The sequence below is a fragment of the Galleria mellonella genome, unplaced genomic scaffold (genome assembly GCF_026898425.1).
Source record: "Galleria mellonella isolate WM207_F2 unplaced genomic scaffold, CSIRO_AGI_GalMel_v1 utg63, whole genome shotgun sequence".
Taxonomy (NCBI): Eukaryota; Metazoa; Arthropoda; class Insecta; order Lepidoptera; family Pyralidae; genus Galleria; species Galleria mellonella.
This window is the reverse complement of record NW_026442130.1, coordinates 4,340,982-4,368,606: the sequence shown is the minus strand read 5'-3', so window position 1 is coordinate 4,368,606 and position 27,625 is coordinate 4,340,982. Positions and strand designations below refer to the sequence as shown.

Below are 27,625 nucleotides of genomic sequence, written 5' to 3'. Positions count from 1 at the left end.
GCTATATTAAAATTATAGTTTATGGGGGAAAAAAAGGGTTTGTTTTCTACTGCATTCAGTCCAACCGCTATCTTTGCTTGTATTTATTGTTAGATAAAAGAAAAAAATATATTTTGTTTTATTAATGTTAACATGTCCTACGTTTAAATTATTGTAGTAAAAATATTTAGTTTCCAATGCTTTGAAAAGACTAAATTATTTTATGGACCTAATTAACAATTAATAAGCTTGCGCAAAAGAAATCTTAAAAAAACCGGATGTAGTCATGTCTATGTGGTGAATTGAATCATACGTTCTTGCTCACTCATACTACTTAGGTTAGGCATTAAGAATGAGACCCAAATGAGAGTTGTTAACACGTAGTATAATGTACATACACGTAATCTATCTAAGCGTATTACCTTTACATAGTATAAAACAAAATCGCTTCCCGCCTTTTGTACACTTCTTCTAAACTATGTTTTAAACTATGCTAAGGATTTTAATGCGATTTTTATCGATAGACAGAGTGATTCAATAGTAAGGTAATATTGTTTTGAGTTAATTTGATAAAATATGACGATAATTATTGAAGATAACGGAAAAATCCAAAGATATCGAAACGAAACGATATTCAAAGGAAGAAACGAAGTCGACTTAGAGCTTTCATGGAAAACGCTGCCTAATGCGTTTTGTATGGTGGGATTGTTTCTCTTTTTTAACTATATTATGATAGCTTATTATACCCATCTAATCCATACTCGACGCAACAAGCTAATAAAAAAAATAAGTACTCTCTACTATCCGTGCGAAGTCGGGGCGGATCTCTAGTATTAGATACTAGGAGTAGGTTCCCAAGTGCAAAGAAAACCTTTCAAGAAGGTAAGTACTAGCAAATATATATATATATATATATAACAGATTAGGTACATTCAATCCTTTCAAATATCCCTCATATATTTTTTTCTTAAACCTATCCTATTTACAATTTTATTTTAATGCATATAACTTTCAGATTTTCTTAGTTACAGCCGAGAAGAAATTGATTATTTACATTTTTTCAAATTTCTCCAAAAGCGGGATTACCATTTCTTTTTCACCTAACAAAAAATCGAGATATCCAAAATGGCGCCGAAATAAAAAAAATGCATAAAAACGTAAGACACGCAATGAGATTAATATAGGAAGTTGCCTATATGACGTTATTAAAGTTAATGCTAATGAGTCTAATAAGTAATAACTAAAATTAGTTATTACTTATTTTAATAAATTTGTGTGTAATTTAAAAATAATTTAAACAGTCAAAGTTCAAACCCGAACCTTATATGCAATGCTGAAGCCTGTATCAATAGCAAGAGTAAGTTATGACTTAGGTACTACTATTGAAATATGATTTATATATTGTATTTATATTTCTATAACATTTCGTAAAAAAAATACCAACAATCCAATTTGAAATAAATGTTCACCATTTATTATTATTGCGATATTCTTTTATAGCCAATTTCATTTTTTTGTTTAAATCCTTTTGCAGGGATCAAAAGGATTTAAACAAAAAAATGAAATTTTGCACTGAGTTTTGAAACACGTTCAATTATAATATCAATTATTTTACTAGTTTCTTCATCAATGTCTAGTTTGTCTTCATTCCCATAATCTCTTACGTCAAATATGTAATCATTAAAAAGCATCTTCTCTCTCAGTGTAAACAAACCATTCATAGCATCTAGAAATTCACGTCTATACGGCAATTGGTTATCCAATTCCGCTCTGTACATTATAATTTCTGCTTTTATATCTGAACGGTACATTCTAGATAAGTACCTCATATGTCTGGCCAATGTCTTTGTAGCCCTATATTCCTTCTTGGCCAAATATCTATTCAAAATTCGACAGTATCTAGTGAGTTCCTTTTCTGGAAAACTAGTCGATAATAAACTGAATAGGTTTCCCAAGAAAGTTTCAAAAACATTAGAACGCTTTATATTGGCTTTTTTGTATTGCCAAGGGATGGGATTTGAATTTGTTGAGATTCAATAAGTCCCTGTAATCTTATAGTAATAGATATTTGTATTGAAATAGAAAATACTGTTAAAAAAATAATTTTTATGTAATACATGTTTCTTATGAAATGAATTTACATAGAAAATAAATGTTTACAAGAATCCAATTTCACGGTATTCGACAATCCGGATAGAAAATTTAAAGACGTATACACTACGTAACTTTTTAAATGTTTTCTTCCATATATTCAATCACAGCTAATTCTAATTTTAAAACTATGTCATTTCGAACTTGATCGCTTTACCTGCCAAGTCTATAGAAGATGAGTTTCTTAAATATCTTTCTCATTTTATCTCCAATATGATCGATTTTGTCCCTACCGTACCTTTTTAAGTCATAAACATAATCGTCCATTTTGTTTAGTTCAATAATAGTAAAAATTGAATTCATGGCCACAATGAATGCGCTTCTCATTTGTTTTGGAGTAGACACAATGTTTACAAAGTTCTTCACTTTATTAATTAGTACTTTTCCAATAAAATATGAAAGCTTCTTTAAACTGTAAGAGAATGTATTAATAATATTTCTAACATAATACCCAGACCCTAAACCTTTGAGTCTTTTGCTTAAATCGGCAAAATTTTGGGATTCTGCTCATTGTGAAATTAGTTTGCACGGCGTTACAGATATTTATAAGGAAATCGTAAAAAGATCCTATAGATTTTTTAATACGGAGCATTGTACTTGTGATTGTAGATGTTTTGGTTGTTTTAATAGTGGTACTTTCAATAGATTCATTGCATCCACTGGATTCCTCATTGAAACTTGTGTCCATACTAAAATGACCGTAACGTCTCACGTTGCGTGGAACTATTTCTAATCCACTTCCGTGAACTTCGGCACTCCTGGTATTTTCGTCTGTTATTTCAAAATAACTACTCGCCTTTGTATCACTTGTGAAACAAACACATATTAATACAAGATCTCTAGTAAATAGAAGATTCATTTGAATATAATCAGATAATTTCATTTCGCTGTGGTTTTATTTAAACTGATCAATTTACATAACGATCAATAATAGCTAACAACTGAAATGGACATACCTACTAAAAAGTGATTACTTGCTCAGTGGAGTGGAGATTATGCCTTTATATATTTGCAAGTATTTTATATTTTAATGCAAGTGTTGTAAGGCACAAATTAAAAACAAACTATATTAGACATAGTTTAAAAGTACAATACCTTATAAGTAAATTTAGTTCCACAAAAAAAAAAAAAAAAAACACTTTAATTGTGGCATAACCAGTTATTTTGTTTTAAAAACAAATCCCCTGAAGGGATTTAGATTAAATTTCCATGGGACCAATCTGAAAGTATAGTCTTTTAGATAAAAAAGAATTTTCCAAATCGGTTTACAAATGACATAGTCCTGAGGGAACAGAAATAAAAAAAAGCACAAGCGAATTAAGAATCTCTTCTTTTTTTGAAATCCATTGAAAATATTAGAGAAAAGATCTTCAACAAAAAAATATATCGTGTCTCCGATAAAGGGAATAGAAGACAAATTGTATATTCTATATCAATTTACATGAATACATACAAATTACAGATTTTTGTATACGACTAGATAATAAGTACCTAAACAATATATATTTAAATGTAGACGATGTAACGTAGTAACATGAACAACCGAAATAAGTTCCTAGAAAATAAATATGTAAAATTGTTTATTGAGAATGGGACCGATTCTGAGATGTCATTTGCGTAATCCGTTGCGTAGTTTAAACTTATCTCTTAACCTAATGTTTTAATTTGATAATTTCGCAATATTATCGTTTTATCATTATCATCATTTCAACTATTATCCGTCCACTGCTGGACTTATGTCCATAAAACAATAAGGCTTATGCCTTATTGTTTTATGGAGCATTAGAATAGCTGAATTATTATTTACCGGCTATTACCTGAAGTAAAAGATAATTTTAATCTTGATTTCTTGCTTAATACGTGTTCTTTCGGCAAAAATTCAAGCAGGAATGAATGACATGTCTATTCGTTCCTGAGGGCCTACCATGAAATGTTTTCCGAAATTTCGGAGCCGAACGAAACACAAATTTAATGTTAAAATTACATAATACTTACCGTTTAAAAACATTAAAAATAGTAAAACATTATTCCTTTGGACTTTAAACGTCTCCTTTGGAGTTTGGACGTCTAAATACTACCAGTATTTATGACGAACGAAATGTTAAGCTCCATTTACTGGGCCAATTTAGGTATGAACTAAAACACGAAATTGTGGCCGAAACTTCGGAATTTCATTTCATAGTAGGCTTTTGTTCTCACAAAAAATTATAATTACAACAATAATAAAACCGATACTCGAGTATTGCAAGTGAATCGATGATCGGATCACTTGCAATACGTAAATTAATAATTAAAACAATTGACGTTTCAATAATCTTTTAGGCATTTACGTGACAATATATTATTAATATTGTACTATAAAATATTGGTATTTATTAAAATAAAATACGAACATTTATTAATTTAATTCTAATTACATTAACAACAATTCATTAATTGTTTATTAATACCTACTGATTTAGCAAATAACAATATGTAGTATGTATAAAATACAATCATATAATCTAACAATTATTAATTAAAATTGTATCTATTATACAATTTTGACTTCAAACTAACGGAAAATTAGTTCGTATTTATTTTTTACAATAAATATTTCACTGTGATATCAAATTGAAATTTTAGAGAAAGGTTTAGTAGTAAGTAGGTACTTGATACTATTTTATTTCCTTCGATCGTGACAAAATAATTATATACTAATACGGGAGTTGACTGTCATTAAAATCGGTTCAAAATGAATTAAGAAACTTTTTTTTAGAGTTGGTTCATAACTATCAACTTATCTTACTAATATACTAAATTGTAAAACGTGTTTATTTAAAAAATAAATAAAATGAAAGGTTTCGTAATAAGGTCAATAGATGTTAAATATAATAATTTATAGAAATTTTGTCTATCTGTTTGTTTGTTTATATGTTTGTTAGTCACCATCCAATAACTACTGCTCCAAATTAGATACGGTTTTCACCGTTGTGTTCCTGAAGATCTAATTTTATATCTATTCCATTTCATTGTTTTTTCTACTTCTGTAATCCACAAGTAGCAGGAAAAACCTAACAAATAATAGATGCAGTAATTTTAACACAATCCATAGTGATAATGTGTACCCAAAAGAATCTTTCATACAAACTTTTTCATAATTCTTTTTATTATTATTTTTAATAAGGAATTTCGCGACTGACTCTTGGCCACAACAGAATATCAGTGTTTTGCTCTTTTAAGGGCAAAGCAACAAACTGAGTTGTAACTATTTTGTGTTACTATGGCACACGCATGAAGGAAAGGTAAGAAAGGAAATTGTTAGTTTATATATTTTGTTTTTTTTTTTGTTTTGTGCTTTTTTATTTTCATTCTTTTATCTCTTTTACTGTGTATTATGTGTATGTTTTTTTTTTTTTATTGTAATTCGTGTGCTGTAAGCAATGTAAATAAATTATCTATCTATCTATCTATTTTTACTTTTACATTTATTGTAAAAAGGAATAATCAAACCACAACAAGGTGATAAGATTCATTTAATTCTAGTATTATTTTGCAAAAACTGCTAAAATATAAGTACAATATAATTGTTGTAAAATTAGATATAGATTGTCGACGTTATCATGGCACGCCCCTCCAACGTTTACTTCAATGTGTGTGACCATATACAGACGTGGTGCTCTGTTTGTGTTTGTGAGGAAACGTCTCTAGTAGAGGTCCGGCCAGAAGAGTATTATATTCCTTGGTCGAAATCTTGTAAATATTTTTACAGACACATTTTTAATTCATTCGATTTTGCAGGAGCGTGCCATGTTATCGTAGACAATCTATGTACCTAAACATAACATCACGGATAAAAAGATACTTCTGTACCGATCTTCCTGTTTAGATTTCTGATGCCAAACCATGATCTGGTTTGTTTCATAACCTGAAATGAAAACGTTATTAATTAGCGTCAATAGTTGCCACGCTTGTCAGGCGGTTTTTTTTTAATGGGTGATAATAGAATGGTAATCTCGCCTGCGCTATCTGTATACGCTGTCGAGGCACCCAACGTGACGAATTTCACTAGAATTAACCACGATGGTTTCTAGGGGGAACCGCGTGGAGGTCTACCTGATAGGATGTATTGCTAGTAATGGAACTGGTAGTCTGCCTGGGGTAACGGTATACGCTGAACACCAGTAAGGAATAATAGGTGAGAATGAAAAAGCAAGTCAGTTAGTCCAACGTGATGAATACATTTAGAATTCAGCACGATGGGCTCGATGGGCACGATAAGATGATGCAATAAAGAGTTTGATATGTAAAAAAATAATAATATTACCATAACAAGGATATTATTAATTTTTTTTTTTATAGTAATATCTATACATATAATAAAACTGTAAAGGTCGAATGTCTGTACATAGAAAAAATGCTAAAAACTGAGTCCAGGAGATGTTAGAAGTGACAAAGAACACATCCAGACTTTTTTCAAATTTTTTATTTTTCTGTTTGTCCGTACAAACGTTTGTCCGTACTGTTGTCTGTTAGCCCGTGTTAATCTCCGAAACTGTTGGACCGAAATGAAATTCTGCATGGTGATACCTTACATCCCCGGTCAACATTTTAGATACTTTTAATCACGGAAAATGAAAAAGTTCCCGTGTAATAGTCAAAAAACTATAGTTACCTATACAGCTTAGTACACAACCTACTTAAGTGAAATAATCATTTTGGCCCAGTATTCCTAAACATAATAAATAGGTAGGTACATACATCGATACATACTAAACAGGAATAACAAATTCCACGCGGACAAAGTCGCGGGCATTGGGGGGAAAGGGATTGTTAGCAATGGGGTTTGACAGCCCCATTGCTAGCAATATGCCTTATCAGATCAACCTCCACGTGGTTCCCCCTGGAAACCATTGTGAACAATTCTTGTTGAATTCGTCACGATGAGCTAATTGATCTGCTTCATCCTCAGCTATCATCCTTCACTGGTGCCCCGTCGGTGTATACCGATAGCGCGGGTGGGGTTACCATTCCATTATCATCCATTAAAAAAAAAAGTCGCGGGCATTAGCTAATCAAATACAGTGAACGCTCTATATAAGCAACATTCTTTATATTTAAATCAGTTTAGTTAATAAAAGAAATAAGTAAAAATATTTTCCAGATGGTAAGTATTTTTATACTCCTCTTTCCTATAAGCAACTTTTCCCAATAAGATTTTTTTTTTATTTAAATTGGTTTAAATGAGTTGTTTATATAGAGCGTTCATCGTATAAATATGCCCACCTGCCACATGATAACAGTAATCAAAGCGCCCAGTAAGGAATCTCCTGTGGTAATAACAATGCTGCCGAATAGCATAGCATCGAATGTAACCAGCGTCCATTCTTCACACCACCTTCAACAGATCACCAATTTGTATTATTATTATGAGTTTATTATTTTAATAAAAATAAATATATTATTTTTAAAAAATCTCTTATTTTTATCCTATTGTTTAGCGATGCAATACTCTATGCATTAACCACAATGGTTTCCTAGGAAAACCACGTGGAAGTCAACCTGAAAAGACGTTAATGGGTGAAAATTTAACAGTAACCCCGCCTGCGCTACCGGTAAACACTGGCGGGATACCAGTGAGAGGTGATAGGTGAGGATGAAAAGGCAGGTCAATTAGCCTATCATGAAGAATTCAACCATAAATTAGTCACGACAGTTTCCCGGGGGAACCACGTGGAGGTCGACCTGATAGGGTACATTGATAGCAACGGGGACCTCCTTTCCCTCCACCTGAAAGGAGGTAGGATAGGTTAGGTTTATTAAAATTGTAAATTAGGTTGATTAGCTGTAAATTTAGGAAACGAATTCAATTTCTCGGGTCTGGATGTTTTGGGTAGTGCCAATTTATACCCAAGAGTATTTAATGTGCTTGAGTAGCACTTACTATTATTATTATTTCAGTATTGCCAAGCACTTTACCAGGTAACAGCAAAACAAGATGGAGCAGCATCGTTAGGGTCGTACAGTAGTACACTGGTGCTGCCAGTTTCTCTGACCGTCAGCTCGACGTCCAACAATCGCTCAAGCACTGACCGTTCGCTCGCCACCCAGTTTAGACCATCTAGAGCCTAAAAAGTGTTAATAGTACTTAATTAAACGGAATCAATAAATGTTTATTTACAAGATATAAAATAAGTATATAGATGTTAACAATAGGTATAATTTCACATCATCGTATTAGCATGTGAGTAATCATCATCATCATCATTTTAATCATTATCTGTCCACTGCTAGACATAGGCCTCCCCCATAGATTGTCATAAAGAACGGTCCTGAGCCACCTGTATCCACTGACTCCCTGCAATGCATTTGAGGTCGTCACCCTATTTAGCGGGGGTTCGGCCTACACTACATTTGCCCGTACACTTTAGCTTGTTTATCCTTCGGGTTAAGTCGGTTGCTTTGGTTCTTTTGCGGATATCCTCATTTCGGATTCTATCACGATCTATCAAAGAGACTCCGAGTGTAGTCCTCTCCATAGCCCGCTGAATAATTTGAAACTTTTGCATACGAGCAATCGTATAGGACCATAATAATAAAATGTAAGTATTAGTTGATATAAGTAACAACATATATGTGAATGTGAATGTGAAAAAGTCTATTTTCCGCGCTTAGCCTCTCATTTGGGCCGTTGTGCGTATGAGTCGTAGCTAGTACAGCCAACCTAGCTCCGCCCAGAAGCGCAGAAGCTTCCTGGGTTCTTCACAGGCCTCACGGAGCGACCTCACCGTTCCGAGGATTTCTAAACGTTGATGGGCCACAGCCTCACCGAGCAGCCGAGTAACAACATGTATCTAATAGACATATATAGAGGGAGAGCTATGTTCAGCAGTGGACAGTTAAGGCTGATGATGATGATGATGATGTATAGTCCTCTTATTTTTATTATAACAGCAATAGTGTAATGTTTCTGACTACACCACCTTGAAATAATCCGTCGTGAACATAAAATGAACTGAATTTGATAATATCTGCCTGACCTAAAAAAAGTATCAATAGTTGCTAATGGCTAATAATCTTTGTTTAAAAGTTAATCGAAGTTTGTAACTTCATTAAACTTTGTGCATACTTTGAATAGCTTAAGACTTACTCTTTCAAAGAACGCAGCCAAAAACCGCGATAAAAGGGCATGTCTTGGATCACTTTCTCCTAAGAAACCTGGAAAAATAGACCTAATAATATATAAACGTACCTAAATTTAAGTAACACTTAAAAGTTTTTAATTAATTTGTTACAGGCAAAGATGAGTCAAGTAATGTAAATATCTACGGGGGAGGGATTGTTAGCAATGCAAACTACTAGTCCCATTGCTAGAAATACGCCCTGTCAGGTCGACCCCCTGGATCATCGCGAGCACGTAGGTAGGTAATTTAAAATATTCAGTGATCTTACCAGTATCTTGACTCGATAATTGTTTATAGACAGCTCTGTAACGAAAACACATATGTTAAATTCTATAGACATAATAAATCAATAGAATAGAAAATACAAGTATTCAAATATGTTGTTTTTTGTTTGCGTTTCACTATTTATACAAAATAAATAATAATTTAAGTACATGTAGATTTAATATACGAAGCCCCCCTCCCTGGTCTATCCTATTCCATCATTACTTTACTATCCGTTGTACTGCCTCTATATAATTCTTACAAAGGTTTTTTTTTATAATACAAGGGGCAAACGAGCATGCGGCTCACCTGATGATAAATGACCTTCGCCGTCCATGATCACCCGTACCACCAGAGGTATCGCAAAAGTACTGCCGGCCTTTTAAAAAAAAGGTCTCTACGAATGGTATAATATGGCTGAAATGCTGTTGCATGGAATGGGTACTGTGTGCTCGCCAAGATAGTAATTTTAGCCAGGGACCACAGACATCAGCCATTTTTGTAAAAACTCCTCATACTATATTCCAAAAAACCTACCTCAACTGTGTGGCAACCACCACCCTGCACATCGCTAGAGGTCCCACTATCGATCTGAGTTCCTTTGAATCGTCACTCCTAAAGAAAATTTCATTATTAATATTGTATGCAAATATGATTGACTAACCTAATTATACTTCTCCGGCAGCATAAATCAAGATCCAAACTGAACAGTTCGGTCTATATATATATATAATATATATATATATATATATATATATATATATATATATATATATATATATATATATATATATATATATATATACGAGTATATATATATATTATTTAAAACTTATGTTAATTTTTAACGATATCTATGTATATATATGTATGTATATAACTTACTATGTTTACCGTTAAATAATAATAAATAAAGTGCATACTAGCCTTCTTTAAAGAGTCTTGCTCCCCTAGTAAATAATTTTAAATATGCCAATACAATACCTAGTACCTAATGTACTAAGAACCCATTTCTGAAATTTTATGGAACGAGATGGAAGTTGCAATAATTTTTTTTTTATATATTTTATTTTAGCACTCACCTTCCATGCACATAGTGAGCATAATATTCATCTTGAAAGACCAACAAAGATAATCCCATACTTGTGCATAGCTTTGGAAGAACAGATGATGGTGGACCTAAAATTTTATCCAATATGAACCGAAATAACAGCACAATAGTGTAAGCACTCCACCAAGCTAGTGTTACTACAGTCCATTTATAACCTCGACTTGGAGGGAGGGAATCCTGCCACGCTGATGATAACTGGAAAAAGAAATATAATTTTCAAACAGTATTGTTTATATATATGTTTTAGATTTATTTTAGTTTTATATCTACTCAATCTAACAGATATCGAAAGAAAAATAAATTTATATTTATCAATTTATTCCACGCTTTAGTGAAACAAACAAAAATAAAATGGACGTATCTAATTTAAATTCGAAATACCCGTGTTTTTTAATACACTAATCCCCTCATTCATAAAAACGTCAAACCTTTCATAAATAAGCTATTGAAGTGTTAAATTATTTTCTTTTGCGCTAAATTCCGTGAAGCAGTTGTGTTTGCATGACTGTGTTTCGGTTTGAAGGGATATGGCGTGAATTTACTGGGTACAGAGGAATAACACCTGAGTCCTCAGGAATGGCAACACATGGGGAATATCATGGGCGAAACAGTATAGAGGCGACGGTTACCACTTTACATCAGGTGGGCCGTCAGCTCGTTTGCCATTCTAAGTTGTATAAAAAAATCCAAATTTTTTTTATACCACAAAGGTGGCCAACGAGCATACAGCCCGTCTGATGGTAAACGATCACTGTAGACTATGGACGCCTACACAACAACAATTGTATACAATTTGAAAGAAAGTGACAAAACAATTCAGTTGATGAAATATACTTGCAAGAGGTTTTAGTTTTTATGAATAAGGGAGTAATATTCAAAAGATGACTGTCCTAGACTATTTACCCCGGGAAGTAATAATAAGTGTGTTTCAGTCTAAACAGGAAATTGCTGTAATTTCAAATATTTGAGTTTTATTCAGCGGCAACCCAAGACATCACTCTATCTATAATTTCTCTATATATTTTGTACAGAGAGATATAAAGAGATTATATAATCTCTTTATATTTTGTAAAACCCAGAGCGTTTCATGTTTATACTTAATCCATTATTAGGAATCACTTTTCCATTAAGAGAGCCGTTTGCTTGCATACCAGGTATTCCCAAGAGTATGAGAATACCTAGTAAGCAAGCAAACGTTATCCAAAGGGCGTGAACGTGTTACAAAGCAATTTTCAAATTACCGTTCATAAACGAAAATTATTTTTTAAATTAATAATAAATTTATATTGCTTACTTTTTGTAATTATTTATAATTTTTAGCTAACGATCCGGTCAGGCTTCTCTCGGGTAGATAGAATTTTTCAAAATAATATACAGTCTATGTTACTCCCTAATAATGAAGCGTTGTATAGATGAAAGAATTTTTAAAATCAGTTGAAAAGTTTTTGACTTTATCCTATACAACAATCGAACAATCAAATCATTTCTGTTTATAATACATATTATTTATTATACATTACGCTGGCGTAAATAATATGAATACTTTAAATATGGGGGAAAGGGATTGTTAGTAATGGAGACTGAGAATCTCATTGCTAGCAGTATACCCAACCAGGTCGACCTCCTTGCGGTTCTCCCTGGAAACTATCATGGTTAATTCCTGATGAATTCATCATGATGGGCTAACTGGCCTGTTTTCATTCTCATCTATCACCCTTCACAGGTGCTCCGCCAGCGTATCCCGTTAGCGCAGGCGGGGTTACCATACCATTTTCACCCATCAAAAAAAAAAAAAACTTTAAATATACATTTAATAAAACATGTACTTACATAGAAAATAAATAAAGCTACAGTAACAGTGTAACCAGGCGGCGCTCGTCTTTTTGTTTGCATAGCACTCCATTCGCGCGCAAGCGCTGTAGTTTTATAATTGTTACATTCACCAGTAATAGAACTATCTGTACAAAATGTAAAATAATTTAAGAATGTATTCCACAAAAAAAAACCGACTAAATACAATAGTGGCAAAATCATTTATATGGATTTCAAAAATAAGTACTAAACCGATTATGATAAAACTTTTATGGTGGTCCCATAGAAATCTGTAAGTATATCCTGTCAGATAAAAAATAAATTTTACAAATCGATTTACAACTGATGAAGTTATAAGATAACAAACATAAAAAAAATACAACAAAATTGAGTACCTTCCACTTTTTGAAGACGGTTCGAAATAAAAACAAAATAACTAAGCTTCCAGGTGACACTGAGGACGTTCACCTTGGCGGTATTTCGTGGAGCATAGATTTATTATTATTATAAATGATCATACTAATATAATAAAACTAGTTGACTCGGCAAACGTTGTTTTATGCATATACATTATTTCGAGAACTATACATGAAAATTTGTCCTATTACAATTATTATATGTGGGTCAACCTTATCATTGAGAGGTATGAAAAATAGATGTTGGCCGATTCTCAGACCTACTCGATATGCACACAAAATTTCATAAAAATCGGTAAAGCCATTTCGGAGGAGTTTAGTAACAAACACCGCGACACGAGAATTTTATATATTAGATTGTAACTAGACGATGTCTATACGTGCGAAATATTTAAGAAGAATTAAGATTATATTAAAAAAAAAAAACCAATTCAGCAAAACCAGTTATGATAATTTAAAAACTGAACTATTGAACCGATTTTGATAAAATTTCTATGAGAACAAGCAGTAAGTTGTCTTTTTCTCAATGTCCTCTACCCAAAGGTTGTCTGGAAGAGATTGCTTAGCGATAAGGCCGCCTTTTGTATCACTTCTCATTAATATTTACTGTGTTTGTTATTTCTCTTTTTACTTGATGCAATAAAGTGTAAATAAATAAATAAATAAGTACAACTTTTCAGGCAGAAAAATGAATTTTCCAAATCGATATATACCTAAAAGAGTGATGAGGTAACAAACGTAAAAAAATACGACCGAATTGAAAACCTCCTTCCTTTTGCAGTCGGATAAAAATTGATATGAGCGGTCTTAAAAAATCAATAAATGACAAAACAATAATTTTTAGAAATTTTGTCTGTCTATATCTCTCTGTCTATCTATATGTTTGTTCCGAAATCACGCAAAAACTACTTCACCAAAATGAATGCGGTATTCACAATTCTTGAAGGCCTAACTTAAAATCTAATATTTATATATCTTAATACACCATCTAGAAGTAGTAATTTTGCTACTTCTAAAATCCACGCATATAAAATAGCAGGCAAATAGTTAGTATTATATAAAATATTATTATATTCAAATATATTTATTTTATATATTTTATTGTACCCTGATAACACATAAAAATACGATAGAGGTAAGTAACAAAGGCTAGCTTAACTCTAAAAGAGTTTTCTTCCAGCAAACTCAAAGTGGAAAGGAGCATCAATGTCAGCGGGTAGAGCGGTGTACAATATTGTGACAATTTTCAAACAAAGAGAACTAGAATTATTCGTACATTTAAATCTAAAAAGTAAAAAGGAATAGATTTTTTTTTGTTTAAATAATATTTCCATGACAAAATTTAAATATACAGCAATTAATAATTTATAAAAAAAAACCTCCATATATATACCTCCTCCATATGACGTGTTATATTCTGTCCAATCCAAGAAAAATATATCACACACGCATTGCTTCCAATTTAACCAGGCTAATTTCAGCGCCTAAAAATAAAAGTACTTATGTCTAGAGAGTGTAGTCTCTTATTTCTTTGTATGTATATCATTTCTTTCAAGCGACATATCTAACACTCTATGTTTTGAATGGTTCCAATTTGAAGGATGAGATTTGGCAGTAAAATTACAGGGTACTTACTATACAGTGATCAGTAATTCCTTGTGACATGAAAATTTTAAGTATACACAATTGATTACTATAATTGAGTGTTTCCTTTAGTTTGTCGGCGTCCTTGAGCTACAATGATTACTATGTACAGACGAAGCACCATGATGCTTGATTATCATCATTACTGTCTAAGAAGAGCTCAAATTCTGGTCGAATTTTTCCTTCAATTTCAAAGTATCTAATATAATAAAATTTTTCAATAATACCAACATTACCTTTAGCGAAACAGAAGAGTATACAAAGGCCTTCAGTATATTCTCTTCGTTTTTCGACAATGGTAAAGTCATTCCCAATGTGCCAGCTTCTGCTGCCAAGGCGTGCAGTGCAGACAATATTGCCGCCTGATAATATTCAAATTCAAATGCTTGTTATTCAATATGGGTTACTTAGGTTACATGTTTATTTTTATTATTTACTTAATTTTCTTGCACTGTATAACTATGTTAAAGTGAATGCTGTGAATACCTATAATAAGCATGTGCATTAATATTGTATTATATTTAATGTTTGTTATACCTATATGTTATAATGCAATATGCTGTTGGTGTTCCTTAAATAAATAAATATGTTTACAAACACTGTATATATCATCATTTTTTTTTTAAGAATGCAGTGTTCGGAATGTTGTTATCTGTTGAGAAGGGCCCGCAAGAAATTCAACAGTCACACTTTTAAATCTCCGTCAACATTATGTGTATTTATTTAAATGTACTATATCTAAAATTACATGGTCGTTTAAAGCCCGTATACAACAACTTTAATCGCCCCATATTAATTTACATTATGGGACCAAGATGTAAATAAACGCTATTTACTACAAAGGGTTTTATCAAATATGCTTCAGATTTCATTTTTTCATAAGCATAGTCCTTATTTTTGTGTTCATTCCCTTTATTTCGATTTACTTTTTTCCTTGCAGATGTTTCCTTCTAACAATATTTGGCAAGTAATCCCTAGTATCGGGGAAAAACATCTGTAAGGAAAACATAAAAGTGTGTAGGGTAAATCTATCGACCGTAAGCTTAACGGACAATGCTAAATCAGTTTAATCAATCTGCCCTATTGGATCGATGATGAAATGGTCACCTTGGTGCAAATGCAACATTCTATAGCTTTCAATTTCATCAATATAGAATCGTCAAGGACGTCTTAGGAGACGTCCCAATTCTATTTTTTCTTTATCCTTATATTTTTGCTATATTGTCTGTAAGAAATTTTTTTAAGCAACAAGGTTGCCTATTTTAAAGCATATTCTTTTAAAATTTTCTCTTTTATTTTTAGTATGCATTAAAAGATAATATCGCCGCTCTAAGACGTACTATCCTAATTTATAGACTGTAAGATTATGAGTTCAATTCTGGCCGATAACAAAATCTTTACGTGTTAATTTAAATTGTCAACTAACTCTCTAGTGATAGAAAATATTGACAAAAAATAATCCAAGTATTTATATATTTAAGTATATTTGGGTATCATGGGCGAAACAGTATACTCTGTTATGTCCATAGTACTGCTCATGTCTATAGGCGACGGTTACCACTTTCCATCAGGTGGGCCGTCAGCTTGTTTGCCATTCTAAGTTGCATAAAAAAAATCCAAGTGACGGTAGCAGTCTCATCCCCTGCAGTGTTGGATTTTAATATGCTTGGAGAAATATAAGCACTTTCAGCATAACGGTGATAATGATAAACGTTTCTGGCTAACCCATTAGAGATAACAGTAATGAACATATTTACCAGAGGGACATTTTATACAAAAGTCCTTTTGCTTGGGTACCACTATCCCATTCTACCATGAAGCAGTTGTGTTTGCATGGCTGTGTTTCAGTTTGAAGGGCGGGATATGGTAGTAAATTTACAGGGTACAATGGATTAACACCTGAGTCCTCAGGAATGGCAACGCGTGGAAGGATATTATGAGCGAAACAGTATACTCTGTTATATCCATGGTACTGCTCAGGTCTACAGGCGACGGCTATCACTTTTTATCAGGTGGGCCGTCAGCTTGTTTGCCATTCCAGAAAAAACATTTCTCATTTATTTTACTAAATAAAGAGTTCATTATAATTATTAAAGACTTAATACTCACAAAATAAAGAGCGTCAGCAACAGATCCAGCCAGCAGGGGCACCAGAGAGAAAAGTATGCCACCTCTCCGCAACTCCCCCCGCCATTGTATCAATGCGTACAATGCTAACAACGAACCGAGAGTTCCACCCCATATCTGAAATAGTAATCACGTTTGTGACGAATTTCCTTGTGGTATTTGTTTGCACAACGTATGTATTGTTTTATTTTGTAAGTACCAGAATATTTTTTGGCACGACGAATAAAATAAACAAATGTTAGATAAACAAAAAAATACTATATTTGTTGAAATATTTCGTGTTGAAGTTTTTATTGACAATTTAAAACTGGCTGTTTACACTATTGTATGTTTTAGGAATATATTTGTCTTTAAAAATTGGTTTTGTCACGCGGAAAAAAATATTTATTTGTTTGAAATTATTGTTTATATTAAATACGAGTTTATTTTTAATATTGACGAATTGAATTGTTATTTACTTTATTTCATTATTTATTATTTTCAACGGAATTTTAGTACGAAACATTTATTACTTAACTTTTAATGAAAAAGTTGATTATTGAACTTTTATAAGCGAGTCCAGTTCACCCGGAAATTTAATCGACAAAATTTCCCATCAGCAATTTGAGATTGAAATTGATTTCTAAAATTGAAATAAAAGCTATGAAGGCCACAGGCTTTCTGAATTAATATGACTACTTAATATTCCACTTTCTTGAACCGTTAAAGCTATAAGTTGAATAGAAACCATAGAAATGGATATTTTGAGATAGTGTGATCTTGAAACAAGCTACTGTTCTTTAACTATTTTTATTGAAATTCTCTAGGAAAATACAAGTGTAAAGATGAAGATCATTTATATGTAACTACATATCTACATCTGTCAACTATACATCTACATCTATACAACTACATCTATCAACTGTCTACTGCTGGACATAAGCCTTCCCTATAAGGGGAGTTTTGCCAGTAGTCGCCACGCTTGGCAGCAACCCGCCTGCCAAGCGTGGCGACTACTGGTGCAATCGCAGTTAGGCTTTTAGAGATGTTTTAAGAGGGAGGCTGCTGCCCATCCATCAATCTCCCTTAATTGCCTATTACGACATCCACGGGAAAGGAAGGGGCCTATTCTATGCCGAGGCACACACACTTCATATCTACATGAAGATATGGAAATGAAGTCACATATTGGTAAGTCGTATATACGAGTTGCATTGTGGTCCCGTTATAGAATGAACCACACCTTTCTTTCCCGTGGGTGTAGTATGAGGCGACTAAGGGAACTTAAAGATAGAGGGACGGGCAGCAGCGTCCCTTTTAAAACATCACCAAAAACGTAACTGTGGTTGCCAATCTGTCTGCCAAGCGTGGCAAATAAAATAAAATATACGAGTAAATAGTTACAGTCACTAAAGAGCTCAGATCCTGAAATCCTTACTAATATTATAAATGTAAAAGTGAATTTGTTTGTATGTTACTATCACTATAAAATTACATGTACTATATGGGATGGAGAAGAATATAAGCTACTTTTTAACCCGGTCAGTAAACATATCTCGGTCACGTGGGCGAAGTCGTGGGTAAAAGCTAGTAACTAAATAAGCTTCCTACAAAATGACAGTTTACCTATATATTTTATTGATTTCTGTTCTACCCTTACGTAGAACCATGCAATTGTTGCGATTTTATATTACATTTTATTTACGAATAGGTACTATTAGATATAGACAGTGTAATCTGAGCATAATATTATTTGTAGAATGGTAATCTTGTTTTTTATCTGTTGGCAACATTGCCGCATGTGTCAAAAAAGGTGTGAGTCCTAGGTAGCCATGTGTGTTTCGTTGTTGACTCTTATAATATTAAATAAACTCTTCTAATCTGATTGCTGGGCGTTTCAATGCAAAAATATTATTCATATTAGGTACTCACCTCCAGTCCTCTAATAACTCCAGCATTAGGCATATCATGGCTGACTGTCAATGAAGTTGTAACCAAACTAGTCAGAGAGGGTTTCGTAGTATATTGTAATTCGATGATAATTTGACACTGCAACGAACTTGATTTATACTTCTGCCGTTGAATACTGTAACATAGAAACGATTTATTGTCATTAAAAAAAACACTTGTAAGTACTCTTCAACAATTTTTTTATTACCTAACACCAGATCAATGGGGGGAAGGAATCTTTAGTAATAGTGCCTGACAGCCTCATTGCTAGTAATATATTCTATCATCTCGATCTCTACGCAGTTCCCCCTTCAAACCATCGTAGTCAGTTCCCTTTGAATTCATCGCGATGGGAGAATTGACCAAATATGATCCTCACCCATCATCCCTTCACTAATACTTCTTCAACGTATACCAATAGCACAGAGTAATCATTTCATTATGAACATTAAAAGACCGGGGGGAAAGGGATTGTTAGTAATGGGGTCAAATAGCCCCATTACTAACAATATCAGGTCAGGTCAGGCATGTCAGGTCGACCTTCACGTGGTTCCCCCTGGAAACCATCGTGGCTAAATCTAGTTGAATTCGTCAGAATGGGCTAACTGACCTGCTTTCATCCTCATTAGTCATCTATCACCAGTGCCCCGCCAGCGTATACCGATAGCGCAGATGGGGTCACCATACCATTATCACCTATTAAAAAAATATATTAAAAGTCCTGACCAATAACATTATTCTACACACACCCACTTAGATATTGAGAATCACATTGAGTAAATGTGGGTTCGACACTTAACGGTTGGGGCAATTTCAGAAACGCACTTTCTTAAACTCACTTCAGGTGTAGGCGTTTTAGATTGCGCCCTCAGATTAACGTCGTTGTTGTTATTTTGTATTGAATCTAAACAGAGTCGAACGAACAATTTATATTTAAAAAATACACCCAGTGTAGGTTACTTGAAAGGAATGCTCTTAAGAACAATGAAGCTTTTTTTTAAATAGTTCTTTTGTTTTCTACTCTTGAAACGTTTCAATTAATTTTTATTTTTATTTCTCTATGAAATGAACAATAGAGCTTTTTATTATATTGTAAGAACTAAGGATTCGATTTACATTCACTACAAGGGTAACATTATGGTAAAATTTCTTTGATTATTGTGAAGTAACTAAGACGTATTGTAATTTCTTATTTATATATAAACACATTTGTGTTACTGACATCGTGTCACAGTTATTTTTCTGTTATGATTATAATAAAAAAAATTGTATGCTACATGGTTTAAAAGAAAAGAACTTCAAATTTGAAAGTTTGAAACTGAAAACGTTTTCTAAATGGAATGTTTCCAAAGCAGATGCGTAACAAAAACTCCGGCACAGCCAGAAAATACGGCATAACAAATGAATTTATCAAACTCTCGGTAAATTCCCAATTCAAGTAGAAACAATATGAAACTTTCACAAATTATAAAGCAACAAATATAATATGTTGTTATGTTAGAATTTTGTTAAAATAAAACTTATATCTACGTAATGTACTTGAAGATTTTATTGTCTTTTTAAACTTTCTTTTAAGAAACTTAAAATGGCATATAAGTTAACAGCCCACCTGATGCAAATCAGTAACCTTAAAACATCTTAAAACAATCTTATTTAAAATATACATATATTAACGATAAATTAAAAGCAACGAAAATTATTAATTCCACTGTATTTTTACAAGTAATGATGCGAAATATCTTTGATCGATATTAATTTGTGAACCCATTTTAAGGATTTCTTATAAAGATGAAAGTTAATAAAATGTACTATAATAAAATATATATATATATATATATATATATATATATATATATATATATATATATATATATATATATAGCTGTTAACTGTTCATTGCTGACATAGGTCTCCCCCATGAAGGGGGTTTTGCCACGCTTAGCGAATTAGCAACCGCTAGGTTTTCGTGACATTTTAAGAGGAATGCCCATCTCTCGGTCATTAAGCTCCCTTAGTTGCTTCTTACAACATCCATAGGAAAGGAAGGGATTCTTTTTAATAGATGATAATGGAAAGGTTACTCCGCCTGCGCTATGGGTATACGCTGTCGGAGCACCAGTGAGGGGTGATAAGTGCGGATAAAAGTAGATCAGTTAGTCTATCGTGATGAATTCCACTAGAATTAACCGCGATGGTTTCCAGAGGTAACCGCGTGGAGGTCAACCTAACAGGGTGTATTTTTATTTAATGATAATAAAAATTTAAATAAATAAACAATCCCTAATGATATACAATTTCATTAATATCAGTTGAGCGGTTTCGGAGATTAGGGTAAACTCACATCGTGATACGGGATTTTTATACATTAAGTTATCCAATTTTTACATCTAATTTTAGAATATGTAAAACATATTACATCTATTTAGATTAAATTTTTATCGCAGCTTCACTCGCGTGATTCTAATAATGTATCCTTGTCGTCGCAAATTTGAGATATACTTTTTTATGAGATAAACGATATCATCATAAAAAAACCTATATTTATAATTTCTTTATAACTTTTTTAATATACTATATTAAATATATTGCTGTGTGATCCCAGCATAGCATAGACTACCCCTTGCTTTTCGGCGGGAACGGAATTGTTAGTAGTGGGGTCTAACTGACTCATTGCTAGCAATACACCCTATCGGGGGGAAAGGGATTAGTAACCCTATTAATAGCAAAATTTATAACTTTTTAATTATTATAGATGTGTGTATATATGCGTGTGTATGTATATGTATGTATGTATATATTTTGCATATGTAAAAATCGACCAATTGTGTCATTACGCAAATGTGAAAACAATTCATGGCTTAACATAGATATAAATTTCATTATGTATTGAGTGTAATTCAGCTGTACGTTTTCCAAAAAATAAATAAATAAATATACCCCATCAGGTCGACCTCCTCGCGGTTCCCACTGAAAACTATTGTGATTGATTCTTGATTGATAGGGCTATCACCACTCACTGGTGCCTTGCCAGCGTATACCGATCATGTACGTTCATTTAATTCTCACCCATTAATAAAAATTCTATAATATTATAACGTACTAGCTTTTTACTCCCTACATCGTACGCGTTGATTTAAGAAGTAAGTAAAGCAATGAAATATATCATTTCCAGATAGCATATCAAGATAAGATATACATCAGATTTTTAGTTAGATCTCCAGAGATAAAAATAAAAATCACATCCGATTTGGTGTTTTAGTTTCTGCGTGACATCGGTACAAACATAATGACAAACAGACAGACATAATGTCTAAAAGTTATTGTTTTAGCTTCTAATGATTCTATGAAGACGTCTCATATAAAATATTCCTCATGTACAAACATCATCTGATTACAATTTTATTATATTATTAACATTTTATTATATTCTAAAATCTTTATTGTACACACTTTACGTCGGACATATTAAAAAGATTTAATGCACAATGGCGGACTTATCCCATAGAGGGATCTCTTACAGTCAAACTTTGAGAAGCTGAAAGAAAACTATAAAATGTTCAAAGATAAAAAATAAAATAAAAAAAAAACTTACTCTATTCTTATATCCATCGATCGTAAATACACCGTATTGGTTTCATTTCTATCGATTGATAAAACGTTATCCACTATAAAATATCGCCTGAACTTATTTGTAGACCAACTGTCCTTCTGGAATAACGAAATTTTTATTAGTATGAAAAATAAATATAGTAAGCATATATAGCGTAAGCATATGCACGCACGCACGCACGCACGTTCGCACGCACACACGCACGAACGCACGCAGGCACGCACGCACGCACGCACAGACACACACACACACACACACATACACATATACAATTATACATATATATAGTGTACATACAGTCCGCCTTTTTACACCATTTAGGTGTATTACATTTCTATAAAAAATAACTATCTTTATTAGTCGACATTATGAACAACATTCTATTAATAGCACTAAAAAAAATTTGCTGAGCTTATATTATAGTATTAAATGAGGGTTGAGCGCTGTTGTCTGAGATACAGGTTAAATAACCTATGTAGTTCAGACATAGATGTTTAAGCTGATCCAAATATACAAATGAATTCGTACATACTTTTACTGTAATTTCCAGTGCTGAGTTTGTTACAATCATGGTTATACAATAAAGTTATTATTATAAACAGTGTTGTGTTTAAAAGAGTAGCAATAATAAGAGATTAAAAAGTAGCTTTTAATAACTTGTAATAAGGAGTGAAGTTGCAATTTCTTTAGTAGGTACTAACAAACAATCAATATTTAATGTAAGTATAAAATTTTGTATTTATCTATATTGTATTCACACTAAAACCCTTATGGGCTACACACATTACTTATTTCATAATTAATATTTAAATTAATTATAGTGGGGGAGCCAACGGACCGTCTGTAGATTGATTAATTGAAGAATTCTTGCTAAATTTCCACCTGATACGACGCAGCCCACGTCGTCAACATAACGTGTGAAGAATATTATAAATTTTTTATATATTCTTAAATATGTATGTTAGACTATAAGATATTTTCTGTGAGCCTATATTTATAATCTTGTTGTAGAGGGTCACAATGAAAAAGCATTCTTAAGAGCAACAATGTATATATAATAGGTATTAATACAAGACAAGGGGGCGGAAAGGGATTGTTAGTAATGGAGACTGAGAATCCTATTGCTAGCAATATACCCAATCAGGTCGGTCCTCGCGGTTCTTCCTGGAAACTATCATGGTTAATTCCTGATGAATTTATCATGATGGGCTAACTGGCCTGTTTTCATTCTCATCTATCACCCTTCACTGGTGCTCCGCCAGCGTATCCCGTTAGCGCAGGCGGGGTTACCATACCATTTTCACCCATCAAAAAAAAATACAAGACAAGGCAACCAATTTACAAAATTGAAACAAAATACAATATAAAAATAATATTCCCATATAGATGTGGATATACTTAAATTTACATAATGACTTGTAGTCTTTGTACTTTGTAGTAGTTTCAATACTTGTTGTCGGAAATAAATAATTAAAAAAAAAATCATAGTAGTGTCACCTCCTATTAATTACATTATGATCAATTAATCAACATCAAATAATATTTGATAGTAACGTAAATATAAAATATAAATGGATGTAAAAATATATTACATTCTCCGGTTTTCTGTTTACGCCATTGCATAAATTTTTAATAAATATTAAATCCTCACTCATTATGTCTAGAAGCCTATGTGATGGATACACTTCATTTTTAAAATAGGATTTTACAGAGCCTTACAAATACTAATTAAAAACCTCACCTGAATATAAGAGCCACTTGTTTTCCGTATCATAACCGGTATCGGTCTAAATTCGCCATCAACAATATTAAATATTTCGAATGTGCTGTTATTATCAACGGATGCAAGTGTTGAGATATCTATATTGCAATCGTATCTGTAAATGATAAATATAATTAAAAAAAATGCGACAGTTCTAAGTCTTCCCGGCTGAGACCAGCTGATTCAAGCTCTTCAAATCATTTTAAAACAGCATGCCCAGTGTGTGGCAAGAGATGATCTTACCACACACTGGGCACTTTGCTTGAAAATATGACTGTTTAGAATTGTAATCTCTACACAATTCTAGATTCCATACAATGCTATTGACTTTCCGTAAATTTGAATTTTACGTATGGTAAAGTCACCATGGAGAAGGGGAAGACCGAGGAATAACTACATGGGACAGATAAAAGAAACACTAGGTGTCATGTCGTATAGGGAGATCAAGTATATGGCCTGGGATAGAGCTGGCTGGAAGAAGATGCATGAATTTGTTGCACCGACAAGAAGAAACTCTTAAATGAAAAAAAAAAGTCACCATACAATTGCATATATTTTGCTTCCTTATTATACCATGACTATTAATCTAGTATAGTATTATATTACCTGTGCTATGACGGTCAAATTGTATGATACGTATCATACTAAATAACTTTCCAATCGATTAATCCTGAGCTTACAGTTATATTAAAAAATCTACAATTATTACTTACGAAAAATCATTGCCGATTTTTATTTTGATCGGTGGAAGACATAGCAAAGGCTTTTGTGTGTGGTGTTCTAGAAATTTCATCTTTCCATCCGAGGTGTAAATTGCGACAGCTAACAGCAAATCGACCTGTTAAAAACCAGTATTATTAATAACTAAAACGAATACTAATAGACTAAAATAAAGGTCTAAAAAAATGCATGTGTAAATAATAATAATAGAATTCTTTAAAAAAAAAGAGAAAATATAAATACGTTTTTAATTGTTACTTTTTAATTTTAATAATTTGGAATATTAATCACATTGACGGCCCACTTAAGGGATAGTAATAATGCCTTGGTTAGGTTAGGCTTGATTAAATTGGTTAAGTTAGATTCGTCCCTATGTCATCAGCACTATGAACTTTACAAAACGTACTGTGTACCCAAGTTTTCAAAATATTTGAGTGATTTTCAGCAAGTGCGACCACTTTCTAACTTCGGTGGACCTTTCAACTTTGAGGCCCCACAAAAGCCAATATCCTCGAAATATAGAAGGAAGTATTTCTTAAAATACTTTCTAGAGACATTAAATTTTTAAAAACCCGCAATAAAAAAAGTTCAACGAAATTGGACACGAAAATCACCTATTTGAAATATCTGTCACACTAAAACAAGTAAATAGATTCAAATTAAATTTGGTATACGGATAGAGCATAGGATAAGTTAATATTATCTATGTATTTCTGTGCAAATTTAAGAAAGCAGAGCCGTTAGTAGTAATTAAGTAATTAAAGATTAAAAATTATTAAACATTCAATCCCATTGAAGTTTGAAGTAGGTATGCAAATTGTTATAAGCAATTTATTGCTTATAACAATTAACAATTAACGAAAGTGTAAATTAATGAAAGGCGTTTTCCTATATTCAATAATCAATTTTTCCATGAACTCCTATTATGCTTCGATGTTCAAAGCTTCGTCAGCCTCCACAGAATAGTTGCGTAATCATATTATTGCTTTTGTAACAATTTAAGATTTTACTGCGCATAAAAAAGAAAGAGCCAGTTCAATATATTAACACTGGAGAAGTTTTATTAATATATTGTCGAATAATGATGTATATATCGGTGGGACATGGCAGTTACTATAGGATACTATAACCTGCCCAGAAGTATGAAGAATAATTGTACCAAGTTTCGTTAAAATCCGTCGAGTAGTTTTTGTTTTTATAACGAACATACAGACAGACTGTCAAAAATTTTAGTGATTGCATTTTTGGCATCAGTATCGACCACTAATCACCCCCTGATAGTTATTTTGGAAATATATTTCATGTACAGAATTGACCTCTCTACAGATTTATTATAAGTATGGATTCTAGGTTAATATAAAAAATAACAGAATTGAGAACCTTTTTCCTTTAGGAAATCAATTAAAAAATAACATTAACTCAATGCTTGAATAATTTAGGAAACAAATTTAAACAAGAAATAGTTTATTGTTAATTTATATTTACCTTCCCTTTAGAGAGATCTATGACGTCGCCTGGTTTCTTATCAAATTTCGTATCTATTGTAAGATGTGGCAACCCTGTGAATATTGTTACACAGTATTATAACAAACCATCTAAATATGCTTTATAAACTTCGTAATATATATATCAAATGCAATGAAGTAAATATTTAATATAATTTATTACACCAGGCCACCTTTTCCTAGGGTAAGGAATTTAATTGTAGAGTAATGGACAGCAGCGCCACTCTTAAAACATTACCAAAGCGGTTGTCAACCCGCTTGCCAAGCATGGCAACTACTGTCAAAACCCTCCAAGAGGGATTCCTATGTTCCATAGTGGTCAATTTACGGGTGATGTGACCATTATGATATCCTACACATTATCATTTAATTTGTGATATTACGTCAGAAATAGGTCCATAATGTTTACAACTCAGCCATACACGTGGTATCGGTACAACTCCCTCCTATACTTGTCAATAATAATTCTTAGAAAGACGTTCGAATAAGCACTAAAATAAATATGGTATGGACATGCTCTTATCCTATTAGTTCGGATCAACGCAATATAATTTCCTTTTTCATTTATTTCATATCTGCGTTCTTCACTTCCCTTTTGTACGAACGGGAAGTGAGGTTTACACTATTTTTATAGAGATTACAGTCTTTGTACTCGTGTAAAATGATTTATTTTTATACAGCTTGGAATGGCAAACAAGCTAACAGCCCACCTGATGGAAAGTGGTAACCGTCGCCTATAGACATGAGCAGTACCATGGACATAACAGAGTGTACTGTTTCGCCCATGATACCCCCCATGCGTTGCCATTCCTGAGGACTCGGGTGTTATTCCTCTGTATCCTGTAAATTCACGCCATATTCCACCCTTAAAACCGAAACACAGCCATGCAAACATAGCTGCTTCACGGTAGAAACACGAATGGGACAGAGGTACCCAAGCAATCGTTTTTTGTACAAAGTCTCCCTCTTACTTACTACTAACTACATCTAGATTATTCAAAAACTATCATCATCATTTCAACCATTATCCGTCCACTATTAGACATAAGCCTGCGCCATAAACTGCCATAAAAAACGGTCCTGAGCCACCTGCATCCACTGACTCCCTACAATGCATTTTAGGTCGTCACTACAAAAACTATAATAAGAAATAATTAAATAACTAACAATAAATATATTAATTAGTTTTAAAATAAATTATTGTTATTAAAAAAACAAAATATTTACCTTTTGGACGCACTAATTTTGGCTGTAACCAAAGCCTGCACGGTCCTGCCAAATCTGTCGCATAAAAACTCTTTACGCATTCCCTCGTTAATGTTCGACATGCTAAAACATCATTTTGCTGAAAAAAAAACATTGTTACATACAAGTTTATAATACTTAATGCATATTTTAACTGTAAAATAACGTGAATGATATAGTCGCTCAT

The 27,625-nt window shown here is 32.6% G+C and overlaps 1 protein-coding gene across 1 annotated transcript in view; it reads right to left on the bottom strand.

Moving 5' to 3' along the window:
* Positions 1-5,635: 5,635 nt before the first annotated feature.
* Positions 5,636-27,625, bottom strand: part of LOC113521805 (uncharacterized) — a 33,777-nt gene continuing 11,787 nt past the window's right edge. Inside the window, exons 4-20 of the mRNA XM_031909776.2 lie at positions 27,421-27,538; positions 26,174-26,247; positions 24,682-24,806; positions 23,948-24,083; positions 22,189-22,304; positions 18,579-18,732; positions 16,650-16,784; positions 14,777-14,902; positions 14,290-14,380; positions 12,499-12,626; positions 10,640-10,863; positions 10,095-10,172; positions 9,562-9,596; positions 9,260-9,327; positions 8,089-8,237; positions 7,396-7,507; positions 5,636-6,037 (exon numbers count right to left, since the gene is read on the bottom strand). Of these exons, the coding sequence (XP_031765636.2) occupies positions 5,957-6,037; positions 7,396-7,507; positions 8,089-8,237; positions 9,260-9,327; positions 9,562-9,596; positions 10,095-10,172; positions 10,640-10,863; positions 12,499-12,626; positions 14,290-14,380; positions 14,777-14,902; positions 16,650-16,784; positions 18,579-18,732; positions 22,189-22,304; positions 23,948-24,083; positions 24,682-24,806; positions 26,174-26,247; positions 27,421-27,538 (1,950 nt within the window). The 3' untranslated portion in view covers positions 5,636-5,956. The remainder of the gene's footprint in view (positions 6,038-7,395; positions 7,508-8,088; positions 8,238-9,259; positions 9,328-9,561; positions 9,597-10,094; positions 10,173-10,639; positions 10,864-12,498; positions 12,627-14,289; positions 14,381-14,776; positions 14,903-16,649; positions 16,785-18,578; positions 18,733-22,188; positions 22,305-23,947; positions 24,084-24,681; positions 24,807-26,173; positions 26,248-27,420; positions 27,539-27,625) is intronic.